The 12,349-nt window shown below is 41.5% G+C and overlaps 1 protein-coding gene across 4 annotated transcripts in view; it reads left to right on the forward strand.

The window, feature by feature from the left end:
• Lsm14a (LSM14A mRNA processing body assembly factor) overlaps window positions 1-12,349 on the forward strand; it is a 44,808-nt gene that overhangs the window by 18,677 nt on the left and 13,782 nt on the right. For all 4 annotated transcript variants that reach the window (XM_028877787.2, XM_028877788.2, XM_028877789.2 and 1 more), the window contains exons 3-4: window positions 1,100-1,229; window positions 8,505-8,627. In XM_028877787.2, coding sequence (XP_028733620.1) covers window positions 1,100-1,229; window positions 8,505-8,627 — 253 coding nt within the window. The remainder of the gene's footprint in view (window positions 1-1,099; window positions 1,230-8,504; window positions 8,628-12,349) is intronic.

A 12,349-nucleotide genomic window follows, 5' to 3' on the forward strand; every position in this document is an offset into this window, starting at 1 on the left:
CCACATTCAGGACAGTTTTCTTCCCTTAGTCATTCAGCTCTGGAGAAAGCGTTCACAGATATACCCAAAGTGTGATTTACTGATCTCCTAATCAGGTTGACTAGATAAACCATCATATTACAGTTTATTATAAAAAGTTACTTGACTTAATCTAGTAATATTAAAACATAAACAACTTGATGTAGGGTATTTGTTTCTGCATCCCTTTCTGTGAATTCAGCAGTGGGCCTCAGGTGATTGAAAATAAGATGGATCTGGAGAGATGGCCCACTTGCTAAAGACACTTAGAACCAAGTCTGATGACCTGAGTCCAATCCTCAGAACCCACAGAGTGGAGGAAAGAAGGCCCTCGGCAAGTTGTCCTCTGACCTATACCCGAATGCATGAATAATACACACTAAACGAATGATGTAAAAATAAATAAATAAAAAATTATAAATGAGAGTTCTTTTTATGTCAATATCAGACTAAAAACCCATTTACTGAAAGTGATTTTTTTTCTCTTTTTTTTTTTTTTTTTTCCCTGAGGGGTGAGGAACCCAGGTCTCTCATAGCTGTGGCTATCCTGGAATTCACTGTGTAGATCAGGCTGACCTCAAACTCGCAGATCCACCTATCTCTGCCTCCTGAGGGCATGCACCACCACACCCAGCAAGTAATTTTTCTATAAGCAGTTACTTTATAACTTATTCACTGTTACAGTTAACAGTGAACTGAAGTCACTGTTCATATATTTCCTAAATCTGTTATAAAACTAAACTCAAGAGGAATTTATCATAGAGAAAATGTTTCTAAATAGCATTAAATGTGACTGGTATGTAGACATTGGGCAGAGAGATAGCTCAGCAATTAAGAGCACTGACTGCCCTTGCAGAGGTCCCGAGTTCATTCCCAGCACCCACACGGCGGTTCACAAATAGACAAATGTGGAAATGAGGTTGTTGATTGTTGTAATATTAAGTGTATCCTGTAAGTCATTGTGATTGCCTTTTTTGTCTAACAGTTAAACTTAGCATGTTTTTAAAAAGCGTAGAAAAATCTGAGTCTCCATTATATGCATGTTGCTTAGAACTTAGAATAACCTATGGTTTTCTTTCAGTCCTCACTAGGTTCATCATCTTCTTCATTCCAGTCGGTGGGTTCCTATGGACCTTTTGGCAGGATGCCAGCATACAGTCAGTTCAGTCCAAGCACATTGGTTGGGCAGCAGTTTGGCACCGTTGGTGTTGGTATGTGGTGACTTTTTTTTTGTCTCAATTTCTTAACTATAAAGGTATAAAAACTTGCCAAAATGTTGTTTAATCTTTGTTTTATGATTATAAGTACTTATGTTGTAAGTTGGGAGTATAATCCTAGTACTTAGGAAAGGGAGGCAGGAGGATCAGAAGTTCAAGGTCATTCTCAGAAACCTAGCAAGTGTGAGGCTAGCCTAGAATACATGCAACCCTGTCTCAAAAACAACAACAACAAAAAAAAACTTACACTCTTTAACATTGGTCATAGTAAACGCTCAAAATGCATTTAAGGAGCTGGAAAGATCCTCAGCAGTTAAGAATACTTAACTGTTCTTGCACAAGATCCTGGTTCCATACCCAGCATCCTGCATAGTGGCTTACAACCTTTCTGTAGCTCCAGTTCCAGGAGATTCAGTGCTCTCTTCTGGCCTCCTAGAGTTCTTGCACACACGTGTGCACATACTCTTAGGTACATATATGTTTAATAAATAAAGGTCCTGAGTTCAATTCCCAGCAACCACATGGTGGCTCACAACCATCTGTAATGAGATCTGGCACCCTCTTCTGTATACATGATAAATAAATCTTTAAAAAAAAAAATTTAATCTAGCATTAAACCCATATTTCATGAAGTACAGAATCTCATCTATGAATACAGATGGTATTTGCAGACATGGTGGGGTGTGAAAACCCAAAGTATCCTTTTTTTTTTTAAGTCAAGATTTATTTTTATTTTATGTGTAAGTCTGTGCACCACAAAGGTGCAGTACCCAAGGAGGCCAGAAGAGGGCATCAGATTCCCCCTGGAACTGGAGTTAGAAATGGTTTTGAGTTGGGACTCAAACCCAGGTCCTCTGGAAAAACAATTTCTCTTAACCGTGGCACCATCTCCGCAACCTCAAACCCTTCCTTTATTAAACTGCTCTGGCCAGGTTATTAGTCATAGCAACAGTAAAAGTAACTAACGTAAACAGAAAGTGACAGCATGTCTCTGGTCAAACCCTAAGTCTCCAACTAAATAAGCATGGATGATATTTAGATATCACTAACCGTAATGTGTGTTAGAGTTGCAGGAGGCTATGGCTTTGGCCTAAGCTCTTGCACCAGGCCCTGCACAGGCACAGGAGAGGTCAAAGACACAGCCTGTCTGTTCTGGTAAAGAGTTAAACAAGACAAAACTTCCTTTAAAATTAAAATTGTATTTTTGGTTGTGAGCCTAGCCTTTAACGGCTGAGCCATCTGGTGGCGCACGCCTTTAATCCCAGCACTCGGGAGGCAGAGCCAGGCGGATCTCTGTGAGTTCGAGGCCAGCCTGGGCTACCAAGTGAGTCCCAGGAAAGGCCCAAAGCTACACAGAGAAACCCTGTCTCGAAAAAACCAAAAAAAAAAAAATTAAAATTGTAAAAAGGTTCCTCCAGGACCAGCACTTTAAAGTCAAATGTGTGCTCATCAACTGTGCTGCTTTAAGTCAGCCAGTCACAAAATAATGTGAGGCTAAACCAAGATGATTCAGGCACAGGATCTCTCATTGTTAGGAATAAACGGGAAGATGGGCATGCAGACTTATCCAAGCACCAAGGGAAGGTTGTACCACTGGTTCACTATAATGCAGGCACTAATATATACCACCAACCCCTCTTGCCTTTTTACAATGCCTTTTCCTTTAGGGAAGTACAGAGAATAGAGGACATAGGGAATGGTATGGAAATGGGGAATCACATTAGTCCACAGTTTAAAAAAAATTTAATCTAGCATTAAACCCACTTTTCATGAAGTACAGAATCTCATGTATGAATACAGACGGTATTTGCAGACATGGTGGGGTGTGAAAACCCGAAGTATCTTTTAAAAAAAAAAAGTTGGCCTGGCTGCACAGCACATGGTAGAATGGGGGCAGTTGGCTCCTGATCACATGGCTGACCAAGAGCTATAGCTTGCTGCTGTCCAGGATCATAGACAACTATCTTGTTTCATATTGCTAGCCTAGGAAACAATTTAAAGAATAATTTCTACTGAATAAACATGCTTTCCTATTACTGTAAAATAGTCATTGTAGTCAACCCATCTTAATTTGCTGCTGTCTATAGTAGTACTATTCCTTCATAATAGTTTTATTTGCCATTGAGTCCACTGTATTGCATTATTTAATTTCTTAAATGAGAGCTTCTAGAAATAGTGGAGAAGATGAACAGCTCAACACAATCAAGTAAGGGTTTGGAACTCATAAGAAACACAAATGTCTAGGGCTGGAAAGTTGGCTTAGCCCATAAAGACCCAAATTCAGATCCCCATTACTTATATAAAATCCAAACATAGCTGTTGATGGGTAGAGATGAGCTCGCTGGCCAGCCAGTCTGGATGAATGGTGAACTCCAGGTTCAGTGAGAGACCCTGCCTCAACAGAGATGAAGAGCAACTAAGGAAGACACCCGATGTTGACCTCTGGCCTTGACACATACTTGTATACACGTGTACAAGTGCCTCATACACCTACATATTAAAAAAACAAACAAATGCAAGCCAGGTATGGTAGCACCCACCTTTAATCCCGAAGGCAGATTTCTGAGTTCAAGGCCAGCCTGGTCTACAAAGCCAGTTCCAGGACAGCCACAGAGCTGCACAGAGGAACCTTGTTTCCAAAACATAAATACAAATGTCCCATAAACATGTGAAAAGGTGCTTTGTTCTTGCTTACAATAAAAAATGATACAAAGCAAGAGTCTCAGGATGCGGCTCTGTTAATAGAGTGCTTGCATAGTATGTAGGAGGCCCAGGGTTTGATGCTAACACCACAGTGAACTGGATGGGAGAGCCATACTTGTGTTCCCAGCACTGAGTTGGAGGCAGAGGGTCTAAATATTGATTGGTTGATTTTTAAATTTAGTGTGTGTGTGTGTGTGTGTGTGTGTGTGTGTGTGTGTGTGCGCGCGTGTGTGTGCGTGTGTGAGTGCGCGCGCGCGCGCATGTGTGCCACATGTATGCAGGAGTCCATGGCATCATGGCAAGCATCACATGGGACTGTGAGTGCTAGGAACCTAGGACCTCTGTATGAACAGTAAGTACTCTTAACTGCTGAGCAATCTCGCTAACCCAGAGGCAGAAGATCTAGATGTGGAAGGATTGAGGCTAGCTTGGGATAAATGAGACTGAGATTCTGCCTCCAAAAATAAAGCACACTGAGATACCCTTTTTTTGGTATCAGTTTGGCAGAAACTCAACGTACTTTTGCCAAAACATCAGGAAATAGATACACTGAAGACATAATATACTATAACCACTGTTTTGTAAGCTGATACTGAAATCATCTTTGCAAGATTGTTTATATAGAAGTGAAAATTATTGACCTTAATTTGTAGATCCTCAGAAAAAACTTAAGTTATCTCAGAATAAGTAAAACATCAAAACAGTATGTCCATGTTGGTATTAAAGAGTGGACAATAGGAGTGTATTGCTAGGGCAGGAAAAGGGAGTTGTAGAAAGGTGAGTAATATAAATGAACCAGCAATTCTGCCTTTACCAGGCCTCATACTTTTAGGACAAGCACTATATAATTAAGCTGCATCCCCAGTCCCTGACTGCTTATTTTAATTAATTTAATTAAATGTACAGCAAAGGTTAAAATAAAGAACATGGGCATAATTATTAGATCCCCTCCTCCCATTGTTTACACCAGTTGATGAGTTCAACAGGAGTAATTTAAGACAGGTTTGCTGGTGTGTCATGGCATGCTGATGTTCAGTACTCTTACCTGCAGAATGGCAGAATATTGACCAAATAGACAGATGCTTGCATGTTAGTTGGTTGGTCAACCAACTGTTTGATGGTTCTCTTGGGTCTCTAGAGTTAAATAGAAATAGTATTTTAAAGATTTATTCTATTTGAAAGGGGTGGAGGTGTCCAGAAAAGTACACTGAATTCCCTAGAGCTAGAATTACGGGCAGTTGTGAACCACTTGGCATGGGTGCTGGGAATTCAATTCAGGTCCTGTACAAGGGTAATGTGTACTCTTAACTGCTGAGCCATCTCTCCTTTTGCCTGTGTAGATTAATTTTTAATTACTAAGAAAGGCACCAAGACAATAAAAAAGAACTGTCATACATACTGATAACAAAGCATATAAAGGGCATATCTGCTGTCAGACTTTTCATAACGATACAGTGGTCAGTTAATTAGAATGCTATAACAATCCCAAATGTGGCCAGGCATACAATACCTTTAATCCCAGCACCTGGAAGGCAGAGACAGGCAGATACCTGTCTGTGAAATTGAGTCCAACCTGGTCTACATAGTAAGTTCCAGCACAGCCTGAGCTACACAGTTGAGACTCTGTCTCCAGCAAATAAATAAGTAAATAAACACACACACACACACACACACACTCACTCACACACACACACACACACACACACACACACACTCCTAAATGTGTGTTAGCTTTTAGAGACATAACAGTTGCAGAATGTTGATTCTCTGCAAGTAGAAATTGATTCTTCGGCGATCCTAATCAGGGGCCACAGACAAGTTACATTAATATCCAAAAGAACTGGACGCATATATGATATCTTCTTAAGCCACAAAAATGAATGTGGAATTAATAAAAATAATTTGAGAAACTACATAAATAATTTGAAATGGTGCAAAGTGGTTGATTAGTAACAGATCAAAGATGAAATCACAAAGACCGCTTGCAGAACACATTTGCTGGCACCTTATCTGAACAGAGTATTGAAATAGTAATGCAACACTACTTACAGTAATAGCACCAATAACACCTTATACCTGGGCCTGGAAAGATGGCTCAGCGGTAAAGAGCACTAGCTGCTCTTCCAGAGGACCTGGGTTCAATTCCCAGCACCCACATGGCAGCTCACAACTGTCTGTAACTCCAGGTCTAGAGGTTCCAACACCCTTACACAGATACACGTGTGCAGGCAAAACACCAATGCACGTGTATAAAAGTAAATAATTAAAAAATAATTATACCACATACCCAGAAATGAAAGATAACTTAAAACTTCTGTGGCAGTTTTTTCACTGGAGAGAAACTAAATTGCCCACATTCTCCAAGGGACATTTGGCAGTGAAGGGCTGAGTCAGTTTTGACTTTTAAAACTAGGGCTGTATTGGTATGTAGTGCATAGAGTCTGGGGTGCTGGGACAACTCCTTCTGAAACCTCTCCCGAATGGATCTCAGCTGAGCAGGTTGATCAGTAGGGCAATCTCACCAACACCTCCAAGTTGTTAGGTTTCCGGCAGGATCGGCCGCTGGGCCCTGGGTTGGCCTCAGGCAGAATGTTGGGGTCCATTCTCGGGACAACTAGTAGCAAGCATTGTCTGACCCAGAATGTAACGAATGCTGAAGTTGAGGTAACCCTGCTCTACAGAGAACCACAAAACTGCTGAGAGACTAAAGCGCTGCATAAACAGCTAATCCATGCTTATGGATTGAGAGTCAGAACATTATAGATGACATGCTCTCCTGAATTGATTCACAGATTCAAGTCAAAATCTCATCAGTCTTTTTAAAATAGAAGTTTGAGGTTTATACGACCCAATTTAAAGACTGTTTCAGAGATAGAATAATTAGAGCTTTGAATTACTGGCATAAAGATAGACAAATATGGATAAATGAAAAATAGAGAATAGAAGTAGATATACCCAAATACTGATTTTTACTTTTCCCATGAAGCTCCTAGTACTGCTCAGTGGAAAGAAAACCACCATTTTAACATATAATGTTGTAGTAGCTGAATATCTCCATAAATAATGCAAACCTTGATTGACCCTTCTTAAGCCTTGGATAAAAAGTGATTTGGGAGGCAGTTGAGTCTCATGCTTATTACCCCATGTACTGAGTGGTTTTGTGTGTCAACTTGACACAAGCTGTAGAGTCATCAGAGGAAGGAGCCTCAGCTGAGGAAATGCCTCCATGAGATCCAGCCCTAAGGCATTTTCTCATTTAGTGATCAATGGAGGGCCCAGCCCATGGTGGGTGGTGCCATCCCTGGGCTGCTGGTCCTGGGTTCTATAAGAAGGTGGGCTGAGCAAGCTGTGGGAAGCAAGCCAGTAAGCAGTTCCCTTCCATGGCCTCTGCATCAGCTCCTGCCTTTGGGATCCTGCCCTGTTTTGAGTTCCTGCCCTGACTTCCTTCAGGGAAGAACAGCATTGCTGAAGTGTGAGCCTAATAAACCCTTTCCTCCCCAACTTGCTCTTTGGTCGTGGTGTTTCATCTCAACAGTAGAAACCCTAGCTAAGGCACCCCAGTACCTAGAAAGCCGAGGCGGGAAGACTTTGAATTTGGAACTAGCCTGGCCAACATAGTAAGACTTTGTCACTAGTAATAGTGACAGTGATGATAGCATGTTTGAGGGCTGCAGACATGGACCAGTAGCAGGATGAGGTCGAGGAGCAGGGGTACGGTGACAAGAGTTGCAGGTCCAGAGCTTGCTACCATTGAATCAGCACTCCAGCAGGCCACAGGCCCGGTGAGGGGAGCGCGGCCCTCAGAGTAGCTTGTGTTTGTGGGGGTGATGTCTCATCTCTTCCAGAGCTGCCCAGATCGAAGCCTAACTGGAATGTGCCTTGGTGGGTGAGAGTACTCCATGTGTGAGGTGCTGCTGTGTTCTGGTGGCCCATTTTAAGGGGATTTGAAGAGTAGAATTCATCAAATCAGGAGTCCGGGGAGCTGTAAAGTGTCTTAAACACTATGACTAAAGTGTAGAAATATTTGAAAGGACTGAAGTGCACCCTGGAAACAAGCAGATTGCATTTTAAGAGCGATTTACAGATTACACAGGTTCAAATACACAAAGGGATGTGAGAAGTGGGGCAGGTAATAAGGGCTTTATAAACTGGTAGTAGTTAGTTGACATTGGGAAGCATTAGAAGGTTCCAAATGCTATAATGGTGTGACTATACTTGTATTAAGTACGAGCTTATTCTGACTACCATCATAGAGGTATACAAATGAGAGATGAGATAGGGATTGTTTTTGGTTCTTGTTGTTTTTTTGTTTGTTTGTTTGTTTTCACCGAGACAGGGTTTCTATGTGTAGCTTTGCACCATTGCTGGAGCTTGCTTTTTAGACCAGGCTGGCCTTGAACTCACAGAGATCCGCCTGCCTCTGCCTCCTGAGTGCTGGGATTAAAGGTGTGCGCCACCACCGCTCGGCAGTAATTTTTATAAGTATGGGTTGGGTACCCAGACAATCAGTAAAATGCTGGGTTTTTGTTTGTTTGTTTTGTTTGTTTTTCTTTTAATCTTTTCAAGCTGGGAGCTCCTTGACATCCTTTGGAACAGAAGCATCAAATAGCAGTACCTTATCCCAGAGCAGCACAGTTGGTTCTGCCTTCACACAGGATACAAGATCTGTAAAGCCACAGCTAGCCCAAGGTAAGCTGTTCTGCCTGGCGAGTACTTGCATTCTAAACTTCTCTAGCAGTTTTTGCTTTGTTCTGAAGATTTATAAACAGCATGTATTACTGGTTTTGGCTCTTTAAATTTTGTTTTTGAGACAAGGATTCCACTCCTTATCTTAGGCTAGCCTCTAATTCAGTATATTCTTTCCTTGGCCTTCTGAGTACTGGGATTATAGATGTGTGCCAACATACTTCCCTAGTTCAGGGATTTTTTTTTCTCCTAGTTACTCTATTGCAATAAATGTTTTGCTGAATGGCTTCTACTTATTTTACTTTTTAAACTTTCTACACATTGGAATTGAAATGATGAACATTCTGTGTTTGACATTAGTTTACCAAGTTTATCAGATCTGTCCTAGACTCCCCACTGACAGTTAAAACTATGCTAGGTGAATTTGAAAACCCATCCAAAGAAACTGTTGATGTGCATGCTGTTGGGTCTTGCCTAACACCTCACGCAGGTAGGCCCTTCTGTCTCTGGATCATCACAAAAGAACCATCTTGTAGTGCTTCTGAAAATGCAGGGCATAATTAAGATCTGGAAGATTAGAAACCTTGGAGCCTGGAGATTAACATTTTAATAAGCTTAAGAGATCCTGTTGTCATTTTGAAAAATTCTGTTCTTCTGCCAGATAGTCTCATAATCTGAGTCACAGAGTCCTGTGTCTGCTGTGTCCACTGCTGCAGTCAGTGTGACGGGCCATTGCTTTCCGTTCAGGAGTGCAGTGCAGGTTTCTTCATGACGGTGGAACAGTGCAGGGCAAAGCTGATGAAGATCAGAATCAAGCCAGTACTAATAAGCATGATCCTGTATGTTTGCTGTTGTGCCTTAAAGTAATTGTAGCAGTGTTGTTCATGTTGGCTGACCTAGTAAGTGTGGAGCTGGAGAGATGGCTCCAGTGAAGAGGACCTGAGTTGGGTTCAGAGCACCCACATGGGGCCAGGTCAAACCTGTCCATGACTCCAGCGGGTTCTAAGCTGTTAACCATTAGCTTCCATGGCCACTGAAAGATACTCACACATGTTGGGGGTATCTCCTGGACCTACCTTCTCCAAACCCTGCCGCTGAGAAAGCCTGCCACACAGCAGCTCTACCCCCACAGGGTATTTAAGGTCCTCCCAAAGACTTCTCCCCTCATGGTTCCCTCTCATAGCTTCTTCTCTTCCCCTGGGACCACCCAGGAATGCTCTGCTCAGATTGAACCTGGATTTGCTAATTCGGCCTGATCTGACATATTAACATCGGTAGCAGCAGTGTTACTGCCGGAGTATTTAAGCTTTTCAACACACAAACATAATTAGAAATAAAAATATAAATATATCGGTTATGTTTTAAGTTTTAAATACTTCAAAGATTTTCTGTAAATGACTTGTAAATAGAAGCATAAGGAATAAAACAAAACCATAAGCCAAGTGGCAGTGGCTCACGCCTTTAACCCCATTACTTGGGAGGCAGAGCCAGGCAGATTTCTCTGAGTTCAAGGCCACCTACAGAACGAGATCCAGGACTTTTCTAAGCTAATATAACTGTATACTTGTGACTTTGTTGTTTGCTATATTTTGTTAGAGATCTTTCTAATAAAATATAACCCTTAATTTCCTTTTGCTTGTGAAATTTTGCTGAGTATGGTGGCTAATAACTTTAATCTTAGCAGTTTGGAGGCAGAAGCAGGCAGATCCCTGTGAGTTCCAGGTAGCCAGGTCTTTAAAAAAAACAAAGAGGGGTTGGAGAGATAGCTCAAGGGTTAAGAGCACTGACTGCTCTTCCAGCTCACAACTGTCTGTAACTTCAGCCCCAGGGAATCTGACACCAATGCACATAAAATAAAGGTAAATAAACTATAAAAAGAAAGAAAGAATAAATAGCTATTAGAAAGGTAGCTCAGGGTTTAAGAGCACTTGCTGCTGTTTTCAGAGGATCCAGGTTTGATTCTCAACACCCATGTGGAGGCTCATAATCATGTGTAACTCCAATCTCAGGGATCCAACTTCCTCTTCTGGCCTCTGTGGACACTGCACATGCGTGGTACACACATGCAGGCAAAACTCCATATACATTTAAAAATAAATAAATAAATAAATTGTAAAAAATAAATGTTAAAATACACCTGGAGAGCCGGGTGGTGGTGGCACATGTCTTTAATCCCAGCACTCAGGAGGTAGAGCCAGGCAGATCTCTGTGAGTTCCAGGCTAGCCCAGTCTACAGAGCAAGATCCAGGACAGGCACCAAAACTATACAGAGAAACCCTGTCTCGAAAACACACACACACACACACACACACACACACACACACACACACACACACCTGGGTGTACAGCAAAACACACTAAAAAAATAAGAGTAGCAAGCTTAGCTACTTGGTATAATAAAACTATAAAAATAAATTTAGAGGTGAATAAAACAGTGTACAGTGTTGGAAACAGCTCCACGCTATAAATGCAAGATGTAATGGCTAATGGTATAGTTTAGAGGTAGAACATTCCCTAGCTGTGTGTGATGATCTGGGCTTGAGCCTCTGTACAGCCAGTATGGGGAAAGGGGTGTGATGAAGATTTTTAGATTAAATCGTAGTAGAAAAAGGCTGACATTGGTGCCTGATGGTTTAAGAAAAGTAGGATTGGATTCCCTCGTACTGCAGACTTGAAAACAAGTATTTTTATTAGATTTTGATGTGGATATTTATATAAATCTGTGGCATAGAAAGCCTAAGAATCCATTTAAATTTTACCAATTAAAATGTTTGGATTGCAGACGCTTGACAGGTGGCTCAGCAAGAGCTTGTGCTGCTCTTGCAAAAAGTGTGTATATCGGTATGTGTATCAGACACCTCAGCCCCCAGGGCGTCTGCTGCCCTCTCTGGCCTTCTCAGCACACACATTCAGGTGCACAGGCACGAACACATACACGGAATAAAAATAAATCTTTTTAAAAAATAATAAAGCTGGTCATGGTGGTACACACCTTTAATCCTAGCACATTGGAGGCAGAGGCTTGTGGATCTTTGTTAGTTCCAGGCCAGCCAGGGCTACAAAGTGAAGCACTGTCTCAAAAAAACTAAGTAAATAAATTTCTGAATTTCACACAAATAAATGAGATTCTCTTTTAATTCTATGATAAGAATGTGATGGTCGCTCAGGGAGGTGGTTTTGATTTTTCCTGAAGTCATTTCTGGATTTATTCCTAATCATACACACCACATTTCCTTATTTGTAAGTTAGTAAGTTGTTAGTAAAAAGAAATTTTTACACTCTGTGTGCCCCATTGGGTTCACCTCTCTACTTACTGCTTCCACATCATGGGCTTTCTTCTCAGAGGAGCAGGGAGGAAAGTGGTTTTCTGAATAGGAAAGGTCATTGATAGAGTACTATACAGTGACCTGCAGCAACAGGCAGTTCTCAGATCTTACCACTTCAGCTGCTTGTGATGGTGTCCTATGTTCAAGGCCAGCTTTGTCTACTTAGTAAGGACATGATCTAAAGGGAAGAGAAAAGGAAAACCTAACTTTGAAAACTGCATAATGGCATATGCCTGTGATCTCTGCTGCATAGGCAACTACATTGGAAGCTGAGGCAGGAGGATCACTTGAGTCCAGGTGTTGAGTGCCAGCCTGAGCAGCTTATCCATTCCCTATCTTAAACAATGCTCCTTTGTAAGTATGAAGTGAGCCAAAATATTATAACCACAAACAACAAAA

Source organism: Peromyscus leucopus, chromosome 1 (assembly GCF_004664715.2).
Source record: "Peromyscus leucopus breed LL Stock chromosome 1, UCI_PerLeu_2.1, whole genome shotgun sequence".
In the NCBI taxonomy this organism is placed as follows: domain Eukaryota; kingdom Metazoa; phylum Chordata; class Mammalia; order Rodentia; family Cricetidae; genus Peromyscus; species Peromyscus leucopus.